Below are 18022 nucleotides of genomic sequence, written 5' to 3'. Positions count from 1 at the left end.
GAGCTACATATTTTCCAAATTATTTCCAATAATTTATGAGCTACATAGGCAGCCTATGCTATGACTTCACACCAACGAGTTACACAAACAGAGAAACAAGAAAGGAATAGATCAACACACACAAAATGCTGGTAGAACACACCAGGCTAGACAGCATCTATAGGGAGAAGCGCTGTCTCGGCCCGAAACATCGACAGCGCTTCTCCCTATAGATGCTGCCTAGCCTGCTGTGTTCTACCAGCATTTTGTGTGTGTTGTTGTTTGAATTTCCAGCATCTGCAGATTTCCTCGTGTTTGCTCAAGGAATAGATCAAGCTTGTTTTGAATTATAGAAGTGTTAGTGGTCATGATTCATTGTCGATTAGTATCTGCTCCAATCCAATAAGGATCTAGTTATGTATCATAGTGGAGTATGTGCAGGAAGACAAAAGGTAGGCAGCTCAATCAACCTGTAGGTTTTGATTGGATTAGAACTGAATCAAGAATCAACAAGGTACAAGGGGTTGGGGGAGGGATTGGGAGGAATCGGGATCTTGAGGGATGGGTAGGGAGTAGGAGGAGGTCATAATCAGTCAAAGGAAACAATTGGACTAGTGGTAAAAAGGCTTTGGGTAATGATTAGAGAGATAAGATAGAAGTTCTTGGAAAGATTCACAAGAGCATGGTATTTTGTCTGCACTAGGTATAATTTGCAACTTACCAGCACCATCGCTGGCTGTGGGAGAAAACCAGAACACGCATTAGGAAGCCCAGTCCAAACAGGGAGAACATGGAACATGGAAACTCCCTGCAAGCAAATCCAAATATTGGAGGCAAACCCAGGCTCCTAGAGCAATGCAGCAGCAGCACCACCTACTGCATCATCATGCCATCTGCAGATATTAATTGTACTTATCAAATATTTTGTGTTTTTCTTAAAGATAGCCCATATATTTCTAAGTTGTACATGCCCTCACAAATGGACTATGGAATTTGAATAGTTATTTAACTATTTTTGAGTAGTTATGCTACCTCTCTCAGCACTCTGACTTTCTTCTGTGAATGGATTGTCATTAACCTTTGTGTCAAGTCTCTGACAACTATGTTCCTGATTGACACCTACCTAATCTTCCCTAGCATTCAGCACTCCACTGACTTCCTGCTGGTGTGGTGCTTCTTCTGTAACTTTAACAGCAGGTTCATCCTGGGGTTTAATATCAGTCTCATTGCTCTTGTTATCTTCTCGACCAGCATCCTTTCCTACTAGAAAGCCCAGTTCAGTGCCAGAGATGTCAACATTCACAGTGCTACTAGATGGAGCCTCAGAGAAATCTTTCTGATCCAACTCAGTTCCACAGATATTGTATCCAGCCACCTCAGATTTATTGTCTTCTTTCATGACTGACTGCAGTTCTGCCCCACAAATGTCTGCATCAGTATTAATGTTTTCTTTCACCAATGGGGAGCCAAGCTCTGCAGCACAAATGCTTATCTCTGCAATGCCATTCTTAGCTGTTGTGTGGAGACCATCGACTCCCATTCTGCTCTTTGTTTTCTCACCAGTCATCGCCAAAGCATTTTCAAAATTTATATTTTCCCCTTCAGAAAATGCCAGCTCCTCTCCTGAGCTGTTTCTTATTCCATTTGGTCTTGGACACGCTTCTGTAAATAAGTCATCATCAGTTCTGAAAAAGAAAGAAATCTTTAAGCTCACTCTAACATCCTATTCCATCCATTTTTGTGTTAAGAGTATGACTTTACATTCAAAATCACTCAATTTTAGTTACATCAGAAGTCACCTTTAGCTCATTTGTAGAGACCCTTTTGAATTGATTTGTATGGTTTGTCTCGTTCTTCATTGAAATAAATGAAAAATAGCCCCTAATCTATCTTACTCAGACAGTTTGTCTGTTTTTTTCATTGAGATGGATGATAAAATAACCCCTAATTGATCTCAGTTAGACAGACCATAATATGGCAAAAATGGAAAGTAAAAAATGTAGTATTTGAGCTTGGTTCTGCAACACTGACAGAAGAGTGGAAAGAATTTAAACTAAACCAAGTCAACCTGTACATGGGTCCAAGATAGTGAAGTATCAAATGGAATGTGTTTCCTTTATTATATACTTCTTACTTTGACAAAGCTAAATTTCAAAAAACTACTGTATTAACTAAATTAAGTTTCATTATATCAAAATGTAGCACAAATGAAAGTATTGAGTACAGGAGATGGGATGTTATGTTGAAGCTATGTAAGACATTGGTGAGGCCTAATGTGAGTATTGTGTGGGGTTTTGGTCACTTGTCTACAGGAAAGACATAAATAAGGTTGAAAGAGTGCAGAGAAAATTTACAAGAATGTTGCTGGGACCAGAGGACCTATTCCTTGCAACATAGAAGATTGAGAGAAGATTTGATGGAGGTATCCAAAATTATGAGGGGTATAGAGTGGGTAAATGCAAGCAGGCTTTTTCCACTAAGGTTGGGTGGGACTACAACTGGAGGTCATGGGTTAAAGATGAAAAGTGAAAAGATTAAGGGGAACATGAGGGGAAACTTCTTTACTCAGAGGGTCGTGAGAGTGTGGAATGAGCTGCCAGCGCAAGCGGTGCATGCAACCTCAATTTCAATGTTTAAGAGAAGTTTAGATAGGTACATGGATGACAGGGGTATGAAGGGCGATGGTCTGGGTGCAGTTCGATGAGAGTAACCTGCTTAAACAGTTTGCCACAGACTAGATGGGCTGAAGGGCCTGTTTCTGTGCTGTACTTTTTATGACTCGATAATAATCAAAACAAGTGAACCTGCAATTCATACAAATGATCTCAAACACAATGAAGGGAAGTATAATTTAGCAAAGTGAATCAAAATTAATTTAGCTTGATGGTCTTAATGCTTAATAACAGTGAAGGGGAGTAGTAAAGTCTAAGGTAATTGGGTAACTGAAAACATTAAAATCAATAACCTATTTTTAATATTAATATTAAGAATTGTTGAATCTGAACAATTTATTAACTGCACTGGCAAAAGGAAAGCATAGTAATTAGAATACTGTTTACTACAGTGATTTAGATAAACAATAGGAACAGGAGTAGACCATTCGGCCCTTTGAGCCACCATCGCCATTCAATGTGATCATGGTTGATCATCCACAATCAGTACCCTGTTCCTGCCTTCTCCCCATATCCCTTGACTGCACTATCTTTAAGAGCTCTATCTAACTCTTTCTTGAAAGCATCCAGAGAATTGCCCCCTACTGCCTTCTGAGGCAGAGCATTCCATAGATCCACAACTCTCTGGGTGAAAAAGTTTTTCCTGAACTCCGTTCTAAATGGCCTACCCCTTATTCTTAAACTGTGTCCTCTGGTTCTGGACTCCCCCAACATCTGGAACATGTTTCCTGCCTCTAGCGTGTCCAATCCCTTAATAATCTTATATGTTTCAATCCGATCCCCTCTCATCCTTCTAAATTCCAGTGTATACAAGCCCAGTCGCTCCAATCTTTCAACATATGACAGTCCGCCATCCCGGGAATTAACCTCGTAAACCTACGCTGCACTCCCTCAATAGCAAGAATGTCCTTCCTCAAATTTGGAGACCAAAACTGTAATCAATTTACAAAACTGATAGCATACACTTCAGTATAAGCCTTGTACCTGTGTAAACTGAAGTCAATTTAGACACATGTTGATCTCTTTAAAAGTAATCACATGACTGCAGTTCTTGAAAACTTCTACAACATATTAATTCCAAGAGTGAAAGAGATTTTCTTGATAGATGAAATATGAATAATCAGGTAAAGAAACAGTAACTAACTCAAAATAAAGAGACAACTGAGCTGTACTTTGGGTGTCAAAGGCACATGTGACTCAGAAGGAAAGCAGAGTGAGATGATTTACTCTGAAGGATTTTTCTTCATTGCTTGGGTTGCATATAAGATTGAGTCATAATGAAGAACCAATATTAAAACTCGTAATGGAATGGACCTTTTCACTTACCTTCATTGCTTTCATAGCTTTTCTATAAAGAGACAATTTTATTATTGCGCTCCTGTTGTTTAAATATAATCAAATTATAGAAAAATATCTTCACATCAGTTCTATGTATTGACAGTAAGATATTGACATTAAGATGTAACTTATGTGGCTAATTTGATAAGATAGAGATAACTTAATTTATTGATTAAAATACTTTGTAATCCAATTTGTGAAATCTGGAATCATAATTATACAAATTGCAAATCTGCAGTTTGGCAATTATGACAAAATGGCAGAGATGACAACAAGAGGAACTTGCCAGCAATGGAATCTACACACAATTGTTTCAGTGAACATTAACTGTCTATACAGTGAGCATCAAGTGGGAGTAATAGCCAGTATTGGACCATCAGACTACAAGATATAGGAGCAGAATTAGGCCATTTGGCCCACCAAGTCTACTCCGCCATTTCATCATGACTGATCTATTTCCCTCTCAGCCCCAGTCTCCTGCCTTCTCCCCATAACCCTTCATGTCCTGACTAATCAGAATCAGAATCAGAATCAGAATCAGACTTTAATCGCCAAGTACCTATGCACATACAAGGAATTTACTTCCGGCAGATGTTGTCTCTCTGCTCATAACAATAATAATGATAAAAATAAATGAAAATATAGATTACACATACAGGTAGTGCAATCCAAGTAATAGTTAGCCAGCAGTTAACTGTTCAGCAAAGTGACCGCAGTAGGGAAAAAACTTCTCCAGTGCCTATTAGTCTTAGTCTGGAGGGATCTGAAGCGCCTACCAGACGGAAGCAGATCAAACAGTCCGTGCGCAGGATGGGAGGAGTCCTTTATGATGTTCCCCGCCCTCAAGAATCTATCAACCTCTGCCTTAAATATACCTAATGACTTGGTCCCCACAGCCACCTGTGGCAAAGAATTCCACAGATTCACCACTCTCTGACTAAAGAAATTCCTCGTCTTTGTTTTAAATGGACATTCTTCTATTCTGAGGCTGTGTCCTTCGGTCTTAGACACCCCGCTATTGGAAACATCCACTCTATTGAGGCCTTTCAACAATTAGTAGGTTTCAATAAGATCCTCCCCCCATTCTTCTGAATTCCTGTGAGTACAGTCCCAGAGCCATCAAACTCTCCTCATATGATTAACCTTTCAATCCAGTATTAATCTTTATTTCCAGTGAGAAAGTGACTCTATTAACAGGGTGACATACAATCATTGAGCCAACCTCCTACCAACTGTCTGCTTCCCAAGAAAGTGAGTTCCTTGCTGCACCATTGGGGCTGGTGGGATCTCTGAACTATTACACTGATAGGGCGACTCCTTCCCTCCACGTCCCTGCATTCAATGATCCATCTCCACTGAGATTTTCTGTATTACCCTGATATCTACAGGATCTGCCCAAGTCAGATCTCAGCACATCCCCAGTTCTCTGGCTAAGTCTGGGATTCTTGAAGCGGCAAAATTGATGTTATAGACATATAATTATTTGCCCATCATAATTCTGTAAAATAGAAGGTTTTAGTCAAAGAAACAACATTTATACTAGAAAACAGTTACTAAGCTAAATGCTATGAAATGTAATAGAACCTTACCTATTTGTATTCCATGCTCAAAAATATAGTGGGATGAAGAAACAACTTGCTGTCTAATTCTAGGGCTCAACCATGAGCTGCTCTCCTCTCACTGCATTTTACAACATCCTAAACATGAACACCCATTTCTTGGTCTATGTTCTGAATATGTCTCTGCGCTGAGCAGTGATTCCAGTGTTCATCCTTCTTCATTGCCTTCTCTTGCTGGTCTTATCAAGGGCCTAAATGAGATGTTTAATCATCATCTATACTACAGCATGGAGTATTAACTAAAATTCAGCACAAGTTACAATTAGCAAACTTTAGTAAAATAGAATGCACTTTTCTAGCAAACATCTTCCATGTTTTAATGGTTTATTTCACACCTACCAATTTTCTTTGAATTTTTGTGTTGTGTATAAACTGAACCTCACAGATGTAACCTGCCAGTCATAGCTCTCTAATTTGTGTTCTTGATTATGGAATTCTGTAATATGTAGAAGAAAAATATAGAAAACAGAATTTGCTTCAAAAAACAAAGAGGAATGTGACTATTTATCAAAATGTCTGGAACACTATGATGTGTAATAATCTGCTGAAACTGCCCAAAAAATAATGATTTTTTTAATATTATCAAATCGCCACAAAAATGAGGTTTTCAATAACATGGGATAGGGCAGATATGTTTTCAATTTCTAGGCTGAAAATGATTAGCAAATCCTTTTTCATTGGTTTTGTGCATCACTCATACTACCCAAAATTGCAGCATCCTTTGCAATAATGTCAAATGATGACAACAATATTGAAGTCAAAAGGGCTCATATATTCCTGAAGCATTAGCTATTGAACCCACACATATTTACAGAATGATTGATGGTTTTGGATTAACATAAATATAAGATGTTCTGAGACGCAAATAACAAATCAAGTATATGATATGTGCTTCTACTTCAGAAGTTCACTCTAATAGTAAACTTATGCTAAAAGTAAAATGATCTGTGGTGCAATCAGATTATAATACTCAGGATTAGCAATTAAAAGAAGTATTTTCAGTAAAGATTGACAAAGAATCAATTGGAACAATGGCATTGCTTTTCAACCAACAGGATAGGAGGTGTGGTCTAAACTTGAGGTTCTCCCTGCTGAAAAGGATTGTAGTGGCAGACTTCTCATCACATATAATATGTGCCCAGTGTATTTATAGAGTTATGACCTTGTACAAAAATAGTTGCTAGCCATCAAACAAATATAATCTCTTAGGAGAGTCAAAAGGGAGTAAAAAAAAGCCAATGGAAATTTAGAAAAAAAGAAAGTCTCTTCTATTGAATAAGGTAATAGGAAATTAGTACAAGCATGAATGTTGATTATAACATATTGCTGTTATTTTACCTATTTATAGATGCAACGAAAGATGTGATCATCCAACATCCGTTGCAAAGTTTGCAGGGAGTCAGAATTCACTGCACAGGCCTTTAGCTTAAAATCTGATCTAAACATCTCATTACTTACATAGTTGTCAATACTCTTTAATTAATCAAATTTAAATAATGAAATGTTTGAGTACAATATTAATTTTGTATTTCTATCTCATCACTTCACAACTGACAGGCTTCTAAAGTGAAAAGCCAGAGCTACGCTGAATAAACTATTTAAGCTATTAATCCATTGACCTTTTCCTTAGCTTTCAGCTCTCCAGAGGAAGGAACCAAAAGTGGATGTTCTGGAAATGTACTTTATTTGTAGTAACAAAATAGAACCCGGATGTACCAGAGTGCTTTGCTAATAGCATTTGTGCAACATTATGCCAGTGGAACCTGATACCTTTGCAAACTGCAGACCAATAGATGTGTTACTGGAAGAATACCAAATGCACTAATTAAGCAGACAAACAGAATACACCTTGTCCTTGAATTGAGGCACAGGTAACCACACTTGTGTATAAAGCACTAACTATGCTGTCTGCTTTTTTGAAGCTATCACCAGCTCTTGTGCGGTGATGGTCTTCCCTGCAGCAAGTAAAATAAATTTGTTTATGATTGATTCACTCTGAGTTATTTGTTGTTTGTTATGAGACTTATTGAAATGCTGCTCAACAATGGAGCATTTAACGGCAGTCTATAATAAGATGTTGACATAGCATTTGATAACAGATGTGCAGATGATCCCTGAAAAGACATTGCACAATCAACTTCTTCCCTGAGATAGAATAAGTAGAGGTTGTATGGAAGGTGGCCCCAGGTGTTGGGGGCTCATAAGAGGTGTGGTAAAGGTGAGAGGTGTGTGTGTGTGTGTGTGTATTAAGAATTGTGCTTATCAAAAGGGTTCAGCTAAGAGATGTTTTTGAGGGTAAGCTGGGCAGGGGTGGAGAAGTTAGATAGGCTTGTTAGTTGAGGGTAAGCTGAGCACCCAAAGGATGGTATTAGTGGACTGAGAAGACTTATGGAGTGTTCATGATGCAGTGGTTGTGGCTGTAGGAGAAGTGAGTTGGTAGATGTATGAGTTGCAGAGGGTTCACAAGCATGAAAGCATTATTCTTATTGAAGAAACTAAAAAGATGGGGAGCCAGAGAGAATTAACTGTGAAAGTGTGCTTATAAACAGCACCAGTCACACATTGGCAACTGCAAACTAAGTAAATGGCATTTAGGCATGTGTTATGTGCAGTGAGTGCCGCTGGGTAAGTCCAGGGTTATCTATGAGTTGTGTATCAATTATACTGATGACCCAAAATAAAAACTATGAACTTTGTGTAATTTAATGAATTTTCTCTAAAATTCGTTCCCTGATTTTCTCTAAAATTTCATCTTTCATTAAGATTGCACTGCTTCTTTCATAAATAGTTGGCACTATGTGGTTCAAAGTAGTGATACCTGGTTCATTTTGTTTTAATAGCACTGTTAATTCAAACTAAAGTCTTAGTCATCATAATGACAACTTAACAATGTTTGAAAAATCTTACAAAATAAATAAATACAAATTTGTAGGAATCTATTGATCTTTGTATTTAAATATGCACATGCAAGGAATTAAGCTCATAATAATTTCCTTTTAAATTGAAAAACTATACATTTTCTTAATCAGAATATGTACCCACAGGTAGTAAACTTACCTTCTGGGAAGAAACAAAAGCACCCCATATAAATAACAAGGTAGTGACCTCCATCACTGAATGATTGCTCCCTTGGACATAATTCTAAAGCATGTGCATCTCTTATAATTTTGGGAGAAATTAACTATAAACCAGAATGTTTAGGAATGTGCTCATGAGCCTCAATGTAAGGAAAGAAGAAGGAACACTTTGGAAACCAATGATGGCCTTTAAGTGCATTTCAAAAAGATTTCATTGGGACCAGTAAAAGATGCAGGACATTGGAATTTGTTATGAATGCAATTCTTTCCTCTACCCATTGGAATAAACTGACTTTTGAGAGAAATGGATTTATGCAAAAATCTGTGGTCTAGATTAAAAAAACATTAATTTAAAAGATTGAATTGTTCTCTACATCATTTTGGATGTATTTTTAAATCTAAGTTTTAAAGCATGCTCACTTGCATAGCACTCTATGTCAATTTCTGTTGACTAATGTGCATATTTTCATCAGCCTGCCAGAAAATAATATTGCAGCAACATACTTTTTTTAAATTTTACAAGCATATCTTTTTTTCCTAAACATACAATACTAACGTTCCTTATGTTAAACAAACTAGATTGTGTGACTGCACCAAGCTGTGTTTCCTCTTTTCTCCATGCCAGTCAATTTAATAATAATTAATTAATGGAAATGTTGCTAGTCATTTTAATAGAATAAGCCATTATGAATGCAAGGATTATTGTTATCAAACGACCTCACTTGTGGCTGCATGTAGGAGGCCTGATTGAGTTCTTTGATAAAGCACTGGAGAGAGCATCATGCAGGTGATACTGTATATATGTGGATTTGCAAACGGCATTTGATAAAATAGCGCATAATAGACTTGCTAACAAAATAAACCTCATGCAAAGTCTCATAGCTATAAACAAGGGCCAGCGGAATAACGTGCTGGTAAGTGGTTTCTTTACGTTCTGATGGGGAGTAAGTAGTCATACCTTTCAGGAGACAGTGTTCTTAGCAGTGACCTTAGCAAGTCACTGTTCTTAGCAAAAACTTGTCCAGGGCCTAGACTTGGGTAGTTATAGCAACATTTCAAAGTGAGAAGAATAAAAATCTTTAGTAAATAAGTAATTATTCCATGCAGCATACATATGTGTGGTCGGTAAGTAACGTTAAATTTAAGGTGAAAAAGATTACCACTTTTGTCCTCAGCAGAGTATCATAGGGTCTTCACGGTGTTATTTGGCCCAAGAAGTCAGAAATTCAGGTCAGCATTTATGCATTAGGAAATTTGTGCCTGTGCTGCAATGGAAATTGAACCTTGAAGTTTATTAATAAAAAAATAACTGCAGAAGGAACTCAGTAGGTTGAGCAACAAGTGTAGTGGGAAAGGACCTGGTGACATTTCCTTTATCACCACTGATGCTGTTCGGCCCGCTAATTTCCTCCAGCAGTTTGTTTTTTGCTCCAGATTCCAGCATTTGCAGTCTTTCATATTTGTTACATAAACATTGACATGGGAATGGCCATAAGAGTCTATGTTCAAAAAGAATGGGCTCTATGAGTCCCATTCACAGCATGTGCAAGGTTGGATTTACATTCTCCCCAGCTACTGCATACAAATTTTTAGATAAGCTCACAATATGCATGCTTCATCAGCCTTCATCTATTGTGACGATAGTTCTTTCAGTTCTCACTGTGTCCTTCAGAGTAAAATGGGTCTGTAACTTCACTCCCTAAAGACCTTATCAGTAAAATTAATATTTAAAAATTATGAATATGATGCAGCTCATGACCATTAACTTTAATATCTCATTGGTTAAACTCTCGCTCCAATCCCACTGCCATACTGTGTGATTAAATTTTATGTCATTGACACCAGGCCAGTAATTTAGAGTGCACAGGCTGGGCTCTGAAAACCCGTGCCAACCAATTGGCAAGAGTGTTCAAGGACATCTTCAGTCTCTTACTCCTGCAGCTGGAGGTTCATACCTACTTCAGAAGGGTGACAATCTTACTAGTGCCCAAGAAGAACAGAGTGAGCTGCCTCACAAATCATCCTATGGCACTCATATCTACTGTGATGAAGTGCCTTGAGAGGTTGGTTGTGGCTAGAATCAACTCCTGCCTAAGCAAGGACCTGAATGCGCTACATATTGCCTATCACCACAATAGGTCTACAGCAGATGCAATCTCACTGGCTCTCTACTCGGCTTTGGTTCACCTGGGCAATAGTAATACCTACATCAGGCTGCTGTTTATTGATTACAGCTCAGTGTTCAACACAATCGTACCCTCAGCCTAATCAACAAGCTCCAAAACCTGGGCCTCTGTAACTCCCTCTGCAACTGGATCCTTGACTTCCTCACTGGGAGACAACAGTCTGTGTGGATCAGAAATAACATCTCCTCCTCACTGACAATCAACACTGGCACACTTCAAGGATACATGCTTAGCCTGCGGCTGTACTCTCTATACTCCCATGGTGGTGTGGCTAGGCACAGCTCAAACGCCACCTATAAATTTGCTGATGACACAACTATTGTTGGCAGAATTTCAGATGGTGATGAGGAGGCGTATAGGAGAAAGGCAGATGAGATGGTTGACTGGTGTCGCAACCTTGCTCTCAACATCAGTAAGAACAAGGAATTGATTGTGGACTTCAAGAAGGTGAAGTCAAGGCAGCACACACAAGTCCTCATTGAGGGGTCAGCAGTGGAAAGGGTGAGCAGTCAGAAGTTCCTGGGTGTCAACATCTCTGAAGATCTATCCTGGGCCCAACATATTGATGCAATTACAAAGAAGGCACAACAGTGCCTTTCATTCAGAGTTTGAGGAGACTTGGTGTGTCACCAAAGACTCTCATAAATTTCCACAGTTGTCCCCTGGAGAGTATTCTAACTGGCTGCATCACACTCTGGTATAGAGGAGCCACTGCACAGGATTGGAAAAAGCTGCAGAAAATTGTAAACTCAGCCAGCTCCATCATGAGCACTAGCCTCCCCAGCATCAAGGACACCTTCAAAAGATGACATTCATCATTAAGGACCCTATCACCCAGGACATACTCTCTTCTCATTGCTTCCATCAAGGAGGTGGTACAGGAGCCTAAAACACACAATCAAGAACAGCTTCTTCCCCTCGGCCATCAGATTTCTGAATGGACAATAAGTTCATGAATTACTGCCTCACTAAACTTTTCCTCTCTTTTTGTACTATTTATTTAATTTTTATATATATACTTCTTATTATAATGTATAGTTTTTCTTATTATTATTCATTGTAATGTACTGCTGCAAACTTCATGACATATGCCAGTGATATTAAACCTAATTCTGATCCTGTAAAGCAAGACAGCAGGTTATCATACACTAAGAGGACTGATGAGGAAAACTGCTTATGTCAGTTCTGCACAAACAGTAAAACTCTGATAATTCACTATCTAATGATTTGAAAAGCCCAATGGTTCAGCACCAGGGTCACTGGCCAAAGTATGTCACACTCCCATCTAACTTATCAAAGCCCTGGTTCGTAAGCTCTCTTCCCATTCATGGGAGTTCCACTTAAGGACCTCCATTTTCACTCACCACTTCTTTGTTCACACACTTTCTTTCCAATCACCAGGGCCCTGGTTCCAACACTACACCTGAACTTACCCGCTGAACATTAGTCGTTATAATGTTGAGTAACATCTAAAAATAATCAATTTAAAATTGTTAGGGTATGAATAGGAATGATATTTGTATGCCCAGAAAATCTGCTAGTTGAGCATCACTAAAGGCCCAACAACACACACAAAATGCTGGTGGAACACAGCAGGCCAGGCAGCATCTATAGGGAGAAGCGCTGTCGACGTTTTGGGCTGAGACCTTTCATCAGGACAAAAGGCCCAAGTTAGATTATCAGATTTTTACTGTAGATATGGAGGACCCTCTCAAATTCCTTAGGTAAAAAAATTACCCTGTCAGCTGAGACAGATACTGCATACCACTTTTTCTTCCAGAAATTGAAACTGGTAATAATTAATACAGTGATAATAACTGGTAATATTGGCACAGAACAAACTGGAAAACAGTGTATGTTCTATATTCAAACTGAATGCAAAGCCAAGTCTTTCAGGAATCCATGTCACACAGAAAGAATACTAAACATATGAAGCTTAAAACCTGCTCTATCTTATTTTGCTCAATTTGTTCTTGACTAAACAAATATTTGTACTGAGAAAGAGGAGATTCATTCAGTTTGACCTATTTTTTTTGCTATTTGCTTTTCGGGATCGGGACATTGCTGGTAAAGTTAGCATTTATTACCTAACCCCAACTGTCTTTGAGAAGGTACTGGTGAGCTACTTTGTAAAACTGCTGCAGTCTCCGTGTCTTTCCTGGGTAGGAAGTTCCATGATATAGATCATTCTTAATAAAGGATGGTAATATGTCTCTGGACCATGATAATCTGTGACTTAGAGGGTAATCTATATCAGATGATGCTCTTATTTACCTGTTGAGCTCATCCTTTTTGAGGGCAGTAATCACAGGTGTGAGAAGCTGCTGGGGTAGCCATGGCATGTTGATAGCTAATAGCTAAAAGTTTTGGGTTGTGGATTCAGTTCCAGTCAATCACCTTGCTTTGTCCTGGATGGTGTTGAGTTTCTTCAAAGTTAACCATCCTGACTTAGGTCTTAGAGATGGTAAAAAATTTTGGGTGTCAGGAAGTAAGTCATTTGCCTCACGATACCCACACTTTGTAGCCACAATATTCATGTGGCTAGCACAGATGAGTTTCTAATCAATGGTAACACCAAGGTGTTGATGATGGGGACTTGCCAATGTTAGTGTGCCTTTGAATGTCAAGACTCTCTCCTGTTGGAGGTGGGAACTGCTTGATAATTCTGTGGTGCAAATGCTAATTGGCCCTCATTAACCCACATCTAATTGTTGTCCAGGTTGTGTTGCATGAGACATGAACTGTTACATTTGCTGAGGAGATGCAGAAGGAATTGAACACTGTGCAATCTTCAGTGACCATCCCCCACTTGCTGACATTATTATGAAAGGTTTTTTTCCCAGCATATTGTGAATTTCGATGAAATGAATAGTTACCAAGTCATGATATAGGGGTTACAATCTCCTAATATGAACTATATGTGAACAATATATATGTAAAAGCATCTTGAAAGGAATTTTGTACCATACAGCTGGTTTGTCCCAGCATGTGAGATCATGCAGAGAATTAAAACTCCCTAATTTTCTGAGAAATTAATATAACTGGTTATTACCGATAGCTCCATACTTGTGTGTTTTAAATTCATTCTTTAAATTCCAAAAGCCTTTTTCTATATTCAGTTTATTCAATGTAAACAGAATGCTTTGTTAGAAGAATACTTGCTAAAGGAATGCAATAAGTTTTATTTTATTATTTTAAATAAAAGTACATTTAATTGTCAAAGTACTATAAAAAAAATTTCAAAATATCTCTGCTCCACCTGTAAAATAAAGCCATAACAAAAGTAGATATTTTAAATAGCTCTAGTGCAGTGTTTGAAATATTGGCACAACACAAAATAAGGAGTGCTTTTTCAATAATGGCAGTGAAATCAAAATACTGCAGGCTCCAGCAATAGAAACATGAGATTATATGAACTTCTTGTTTCTCTGCTGAGCCAGAGTATTACAGAACTCACTCAGGATAACTTGATGCATTTTCTTTCAGTTTCTTCCTTGTACTGTATCCTCTGTATACTGACTGTATGACAGCTGCAGCATGATCTTCATTTTTACTTGGGTTCTGAAATTAAAAAGTGTACAAATTATACATTGATTAATTGATTTTCTTTACCCTGCATTACAACAGTGTTATAGGCCAATTCTAACATTGTTGTAAAAGTCACATAAGGTGTGAGAAGTTCAAATGTGAGCTTCACAAAAGAGCAATGTCAGGTTTTGGAGTAAAATTCTCTTTTATTATACTATTTGAATTCATTACAGTTTTTCTATGCCGTATCTTAACTTGCTACAAGAGATGAAGGCTGAGTTTCTTTCATGAAGAAGTTTATTTGATTTCTTGAAACCTGGTGGGTGGACATGTCTCTGAATACAGCCCTTACACAAATCATCCAAAATGTTATCTGCCCAACTATAAAATAGTGCTTTAATAGTGAGACAAATAGTGCTGACAAAAACACAATGCTTGGAGGAAATCAAGATATATATAATGAAATTCTCTGATCACCTACTCTGACCCCAAGGCCAATTCATAATTTTTTAACAAAATCTTCCAAATATGCTGGAGATCTCTACTCTCAGATAAACTACCTGACCTCTGCTTGAGGCAGTCCAGGATTTGTAGTTGTTTCCTGATTTGTTGTCTGATTTGCACGGTCCTCACAGGTGAAATTTCAGATGATTCATCATCAACACTTAACCCTGAATTCACTCATGAGCAGTTAATTTCCCTGGCACTGGAAGGCAACTCAGAACACCTGTATTTCAATGGTATTTTCCATCTTTAAAAACAATAGCATATTCATGCGCTCTCTGTGTCAAAATCATCTCGATTTTGTGGGGAATATTATCTGAGACACTGGTTTCATTTTGGGAATAGAAAAATTGGGATTTATGATCTGTGCAAATAGCAAAGTCATATTCATTAATGGACCAACTGCACTCTTAATAAGATGGCTGAACCTTCTTTATACAATCTGTTGCTTAAACTTCAGTCTGTTATGCTTTGTAACTCCAAAACATAAAACACTAATCTAAATAAAAACAAGGGAGTCCAGAATAATGTATCTAATTTTGTGTTTACTTTAAGTGAGGCCAGCATGCATCACTTGGTAGCGTCATAACGCATGCAATTCACTTATTTTTTTACATATAACCATAATGAATTATTTAAACAAACAAGAATGCTTAATCAAACAATATATTTACAATATTACTCAAATACTACTGAAATGTTAAATACACAACACAGTCCAGCTTCATTTAGAGTGACAAAGCTAAATGCACTATTACCTTGGCAAGAATTGATAATAATTCAACAATCCTAGATATTTAGCCCAGTTACATTAGTGAGGACAGGAGCAAAGTCAATGTCTATTAATCTCTATTGAACATTATGTATCCACCAAAGTACTGTACTTCATTCACCAAGAAAGTACACATACTTCTCTTTAGATATTAGCCGGCCTTTACCAGTCTGTACAACATTTCCTCCACATTTCATAAGGCTCCCATAAACAGGATAACATCAAGATCTGCAGTAACCCTGGGAATATCCTGCAATAAATTCCTCCATAATTCTTAGAAAGATAGCAGGTGCAGACAAAACTCCAAATGGTACTTTATTATACAGTGGATTCCAGTTAATTGGGACACATCAGGACCAGTACATTTCAGCACAATTAAGTGGCTGCCCTAATTAGATGAAGTTTCATGAAAATAGTTAAAAAGGTATAAAAAAGACAAACTATTGTCCAACTGAGTAACAAAGTATATATTTAAATAAAATGTAGAACAAATTAGAACACTACTTATATTACTAGTATTATTATAGTATTGTATTATATATATATATATATATATATATATATATATAGTATATATTATAGTATTCAATGTATTTGAAACAAGACCAGTGAACTTGTGGCAGTATAAACAGGTACGATTTACTGTCCATTACAGAAATGTGGTTGCAGGGTGGAGAGGATTGGGAATTAAATGTCCAAGGACATCAGATAATATGGAAAGATAGGCAGGAAGGTAGGGGAGGTGGGGTAGAGCTCTTAATTGAAGATGATATCAGGGCGATAGTGAGAAATGATATAAGAACTAAGGAGCAGAATGTTGAGTCCGTCTTGGTAGAGATTAGGAATACAAAAGGGGGGAAAAAATTACAGGTGGGAATTGTCTATAGACTACTGAATAATAACATTATTGTGACACAGGCAATAAACCAAGAGATATCTGAGGCATGTAAGAATGAAACAGCAGTTATCGTGAGTGGGGGACTTTAACTTGCACATAGATTGGGTGAATCAAGTTGGTCGAGGCAGAATTGAGGAGGACTTCAGAGTTTGCATATGTGATAGCTTTCTTGAACAGCATGTTACTGAACCTACAAGGGAACGTGTTGTCTTAGATCTGGTCCTATGCAATGAGACAGATAAAATTAGCAATCTAGTCATTGGGGATTCTCTTGGAAAGAGTGATCACAGTGTGATTGAGTTTCTCATTCAAATGGAGGGTGCAATAATTTGAACTAAAACCAGTGTATTATGCCTAAACAAGGGAGAATACAATGGGATGAGGGAGGAGTTGGATAGGGTAGACTGGGAACACAGGCTATATGGTGGGATGGTTAAGGAACAGTGGAAGACTTTCAAAAAGATTTTTCACAGTGCTCAACAAAAGTATATTCCAGTTAAAAGCAAGAACAGTAAGGGTGGGGAGAACCAGCCTTGGATAACTAAGGAAATAAAGGAAGGCATCAAACTAAAAGTTCGTGCATACAAAGTCTCCAAGAGTAGTGGGAAACTGGAAGATTGGTAAAACTTCAAAAAGCAACAAAGAACCACAAAGCAAGCAATAAAAAGGGAAGATAGATTATCAAAATAAACAAGCACAAACTATAACAACCGATAGTAAAAGCTTTTATAAGTATATAAAGCCGAAAAGGGTGGCTAAAGTGAATGTAGGTCCCTTGGAGGACGAGAAGGGGGAATTGATATTGGGTAATGAGGAAATGGCCGAGACTTTGAATGACTATTTTGTGTCAGTCTTCATGGTGGAGGAGAGGTTTAACATGCTGAAGAAAGATGATATGAACGCATTGGGACTGAGAACCTCAATAGAATAGCTATCACTAAAGAGGTAGCGTTGAACAAACTTGTGGGCTTAAAGTTATACAAGTCCCTGGATCCTGATGGAATGCATCCCAGGGTACTGAAAAAAAATGGCAGAGGTTATAGTAAAGGCTTTGGTGATAATTTACTAAAATTCTCTGGACTCTGGCAGGTCCCGGTGGATTGGAAGAAGGTGAATGTCACACCACTGTTCAAAAAAGGATGTAGGCAAAAGGCAGATAACTATAGGCCAGTTAGTTTAACTCCTATAATTGGGAAAATGCTTGAAGCTATCATTAAAGAAGAAATAGTGAGGCATCTGGAAAGAAATGGATCCATCAGGCAGAAGCAGCATGGATTCAGCAAAGGCAGGTCCTGGTTGACAAAATTCCTGGAGTTTGTTGAGGATATAATGAGCGCAGTGGATAGAGGGGAACAGATGGACATTATTTACTAAGATTCCCAGAAGGCGTTCAATAAGGTGCCACATAAAAGACTTATCCACAAGATGAGGACGCATAGAGTTGGGGGT

The 18022-nt window shown here is 37.9% G+C and overlaps 1 protein-coding gene across 2 annotated transcripts in view; it reads right to left on the bottom strand.

The window, feature by feature from the left end:
- Positions 1 to 242: 242 nt before the first annotated feature.
- Positions 243 to 18022, bottom strand: part of LOC140716819 (uncharacterized) — a 52313-nt gene continuing 34533 nt past the window's right edge. For both annotated transcript variants that reach the window (XM_073029740.1, XM_073029741.1), the window contains exons 8-9: positions 14329 to 14432; positions 243 to 1664 (exon numbers count right to left, since the gene is read on the bottom strand). In XM_073029740.1, coding sequence (XP_072885841.1) covers positions 1103 to 1664; positions 14329 to 14432 — 666 coding nt within the window. In that variant the 3' untranslated portion in view covers positions 243 to 1102. The remainder of the gene's footprint in view (positions 1665 to 14328; positions 14433 to 18022) is intronic.

The sequence above is a fragment of the Hemitrygon akajei genome, chromosome 26 (genome assembly GCF_048418815.1).
Source record: "Hemitrygon akajei chromosome 26, sHemAka1.3, whole genome shotgun sequence".
NCBI lineage: Eukaryota > Metazoa > Chordata > Chondrichthyes > Myliobatiformes > Dasyatidae > Hemitrygon > Hemitrygon akajei.
Note: the sequence above shows the minus strand (reverse complement) of the source record. Positions and strands in the feature narration are given on the sequence as shown.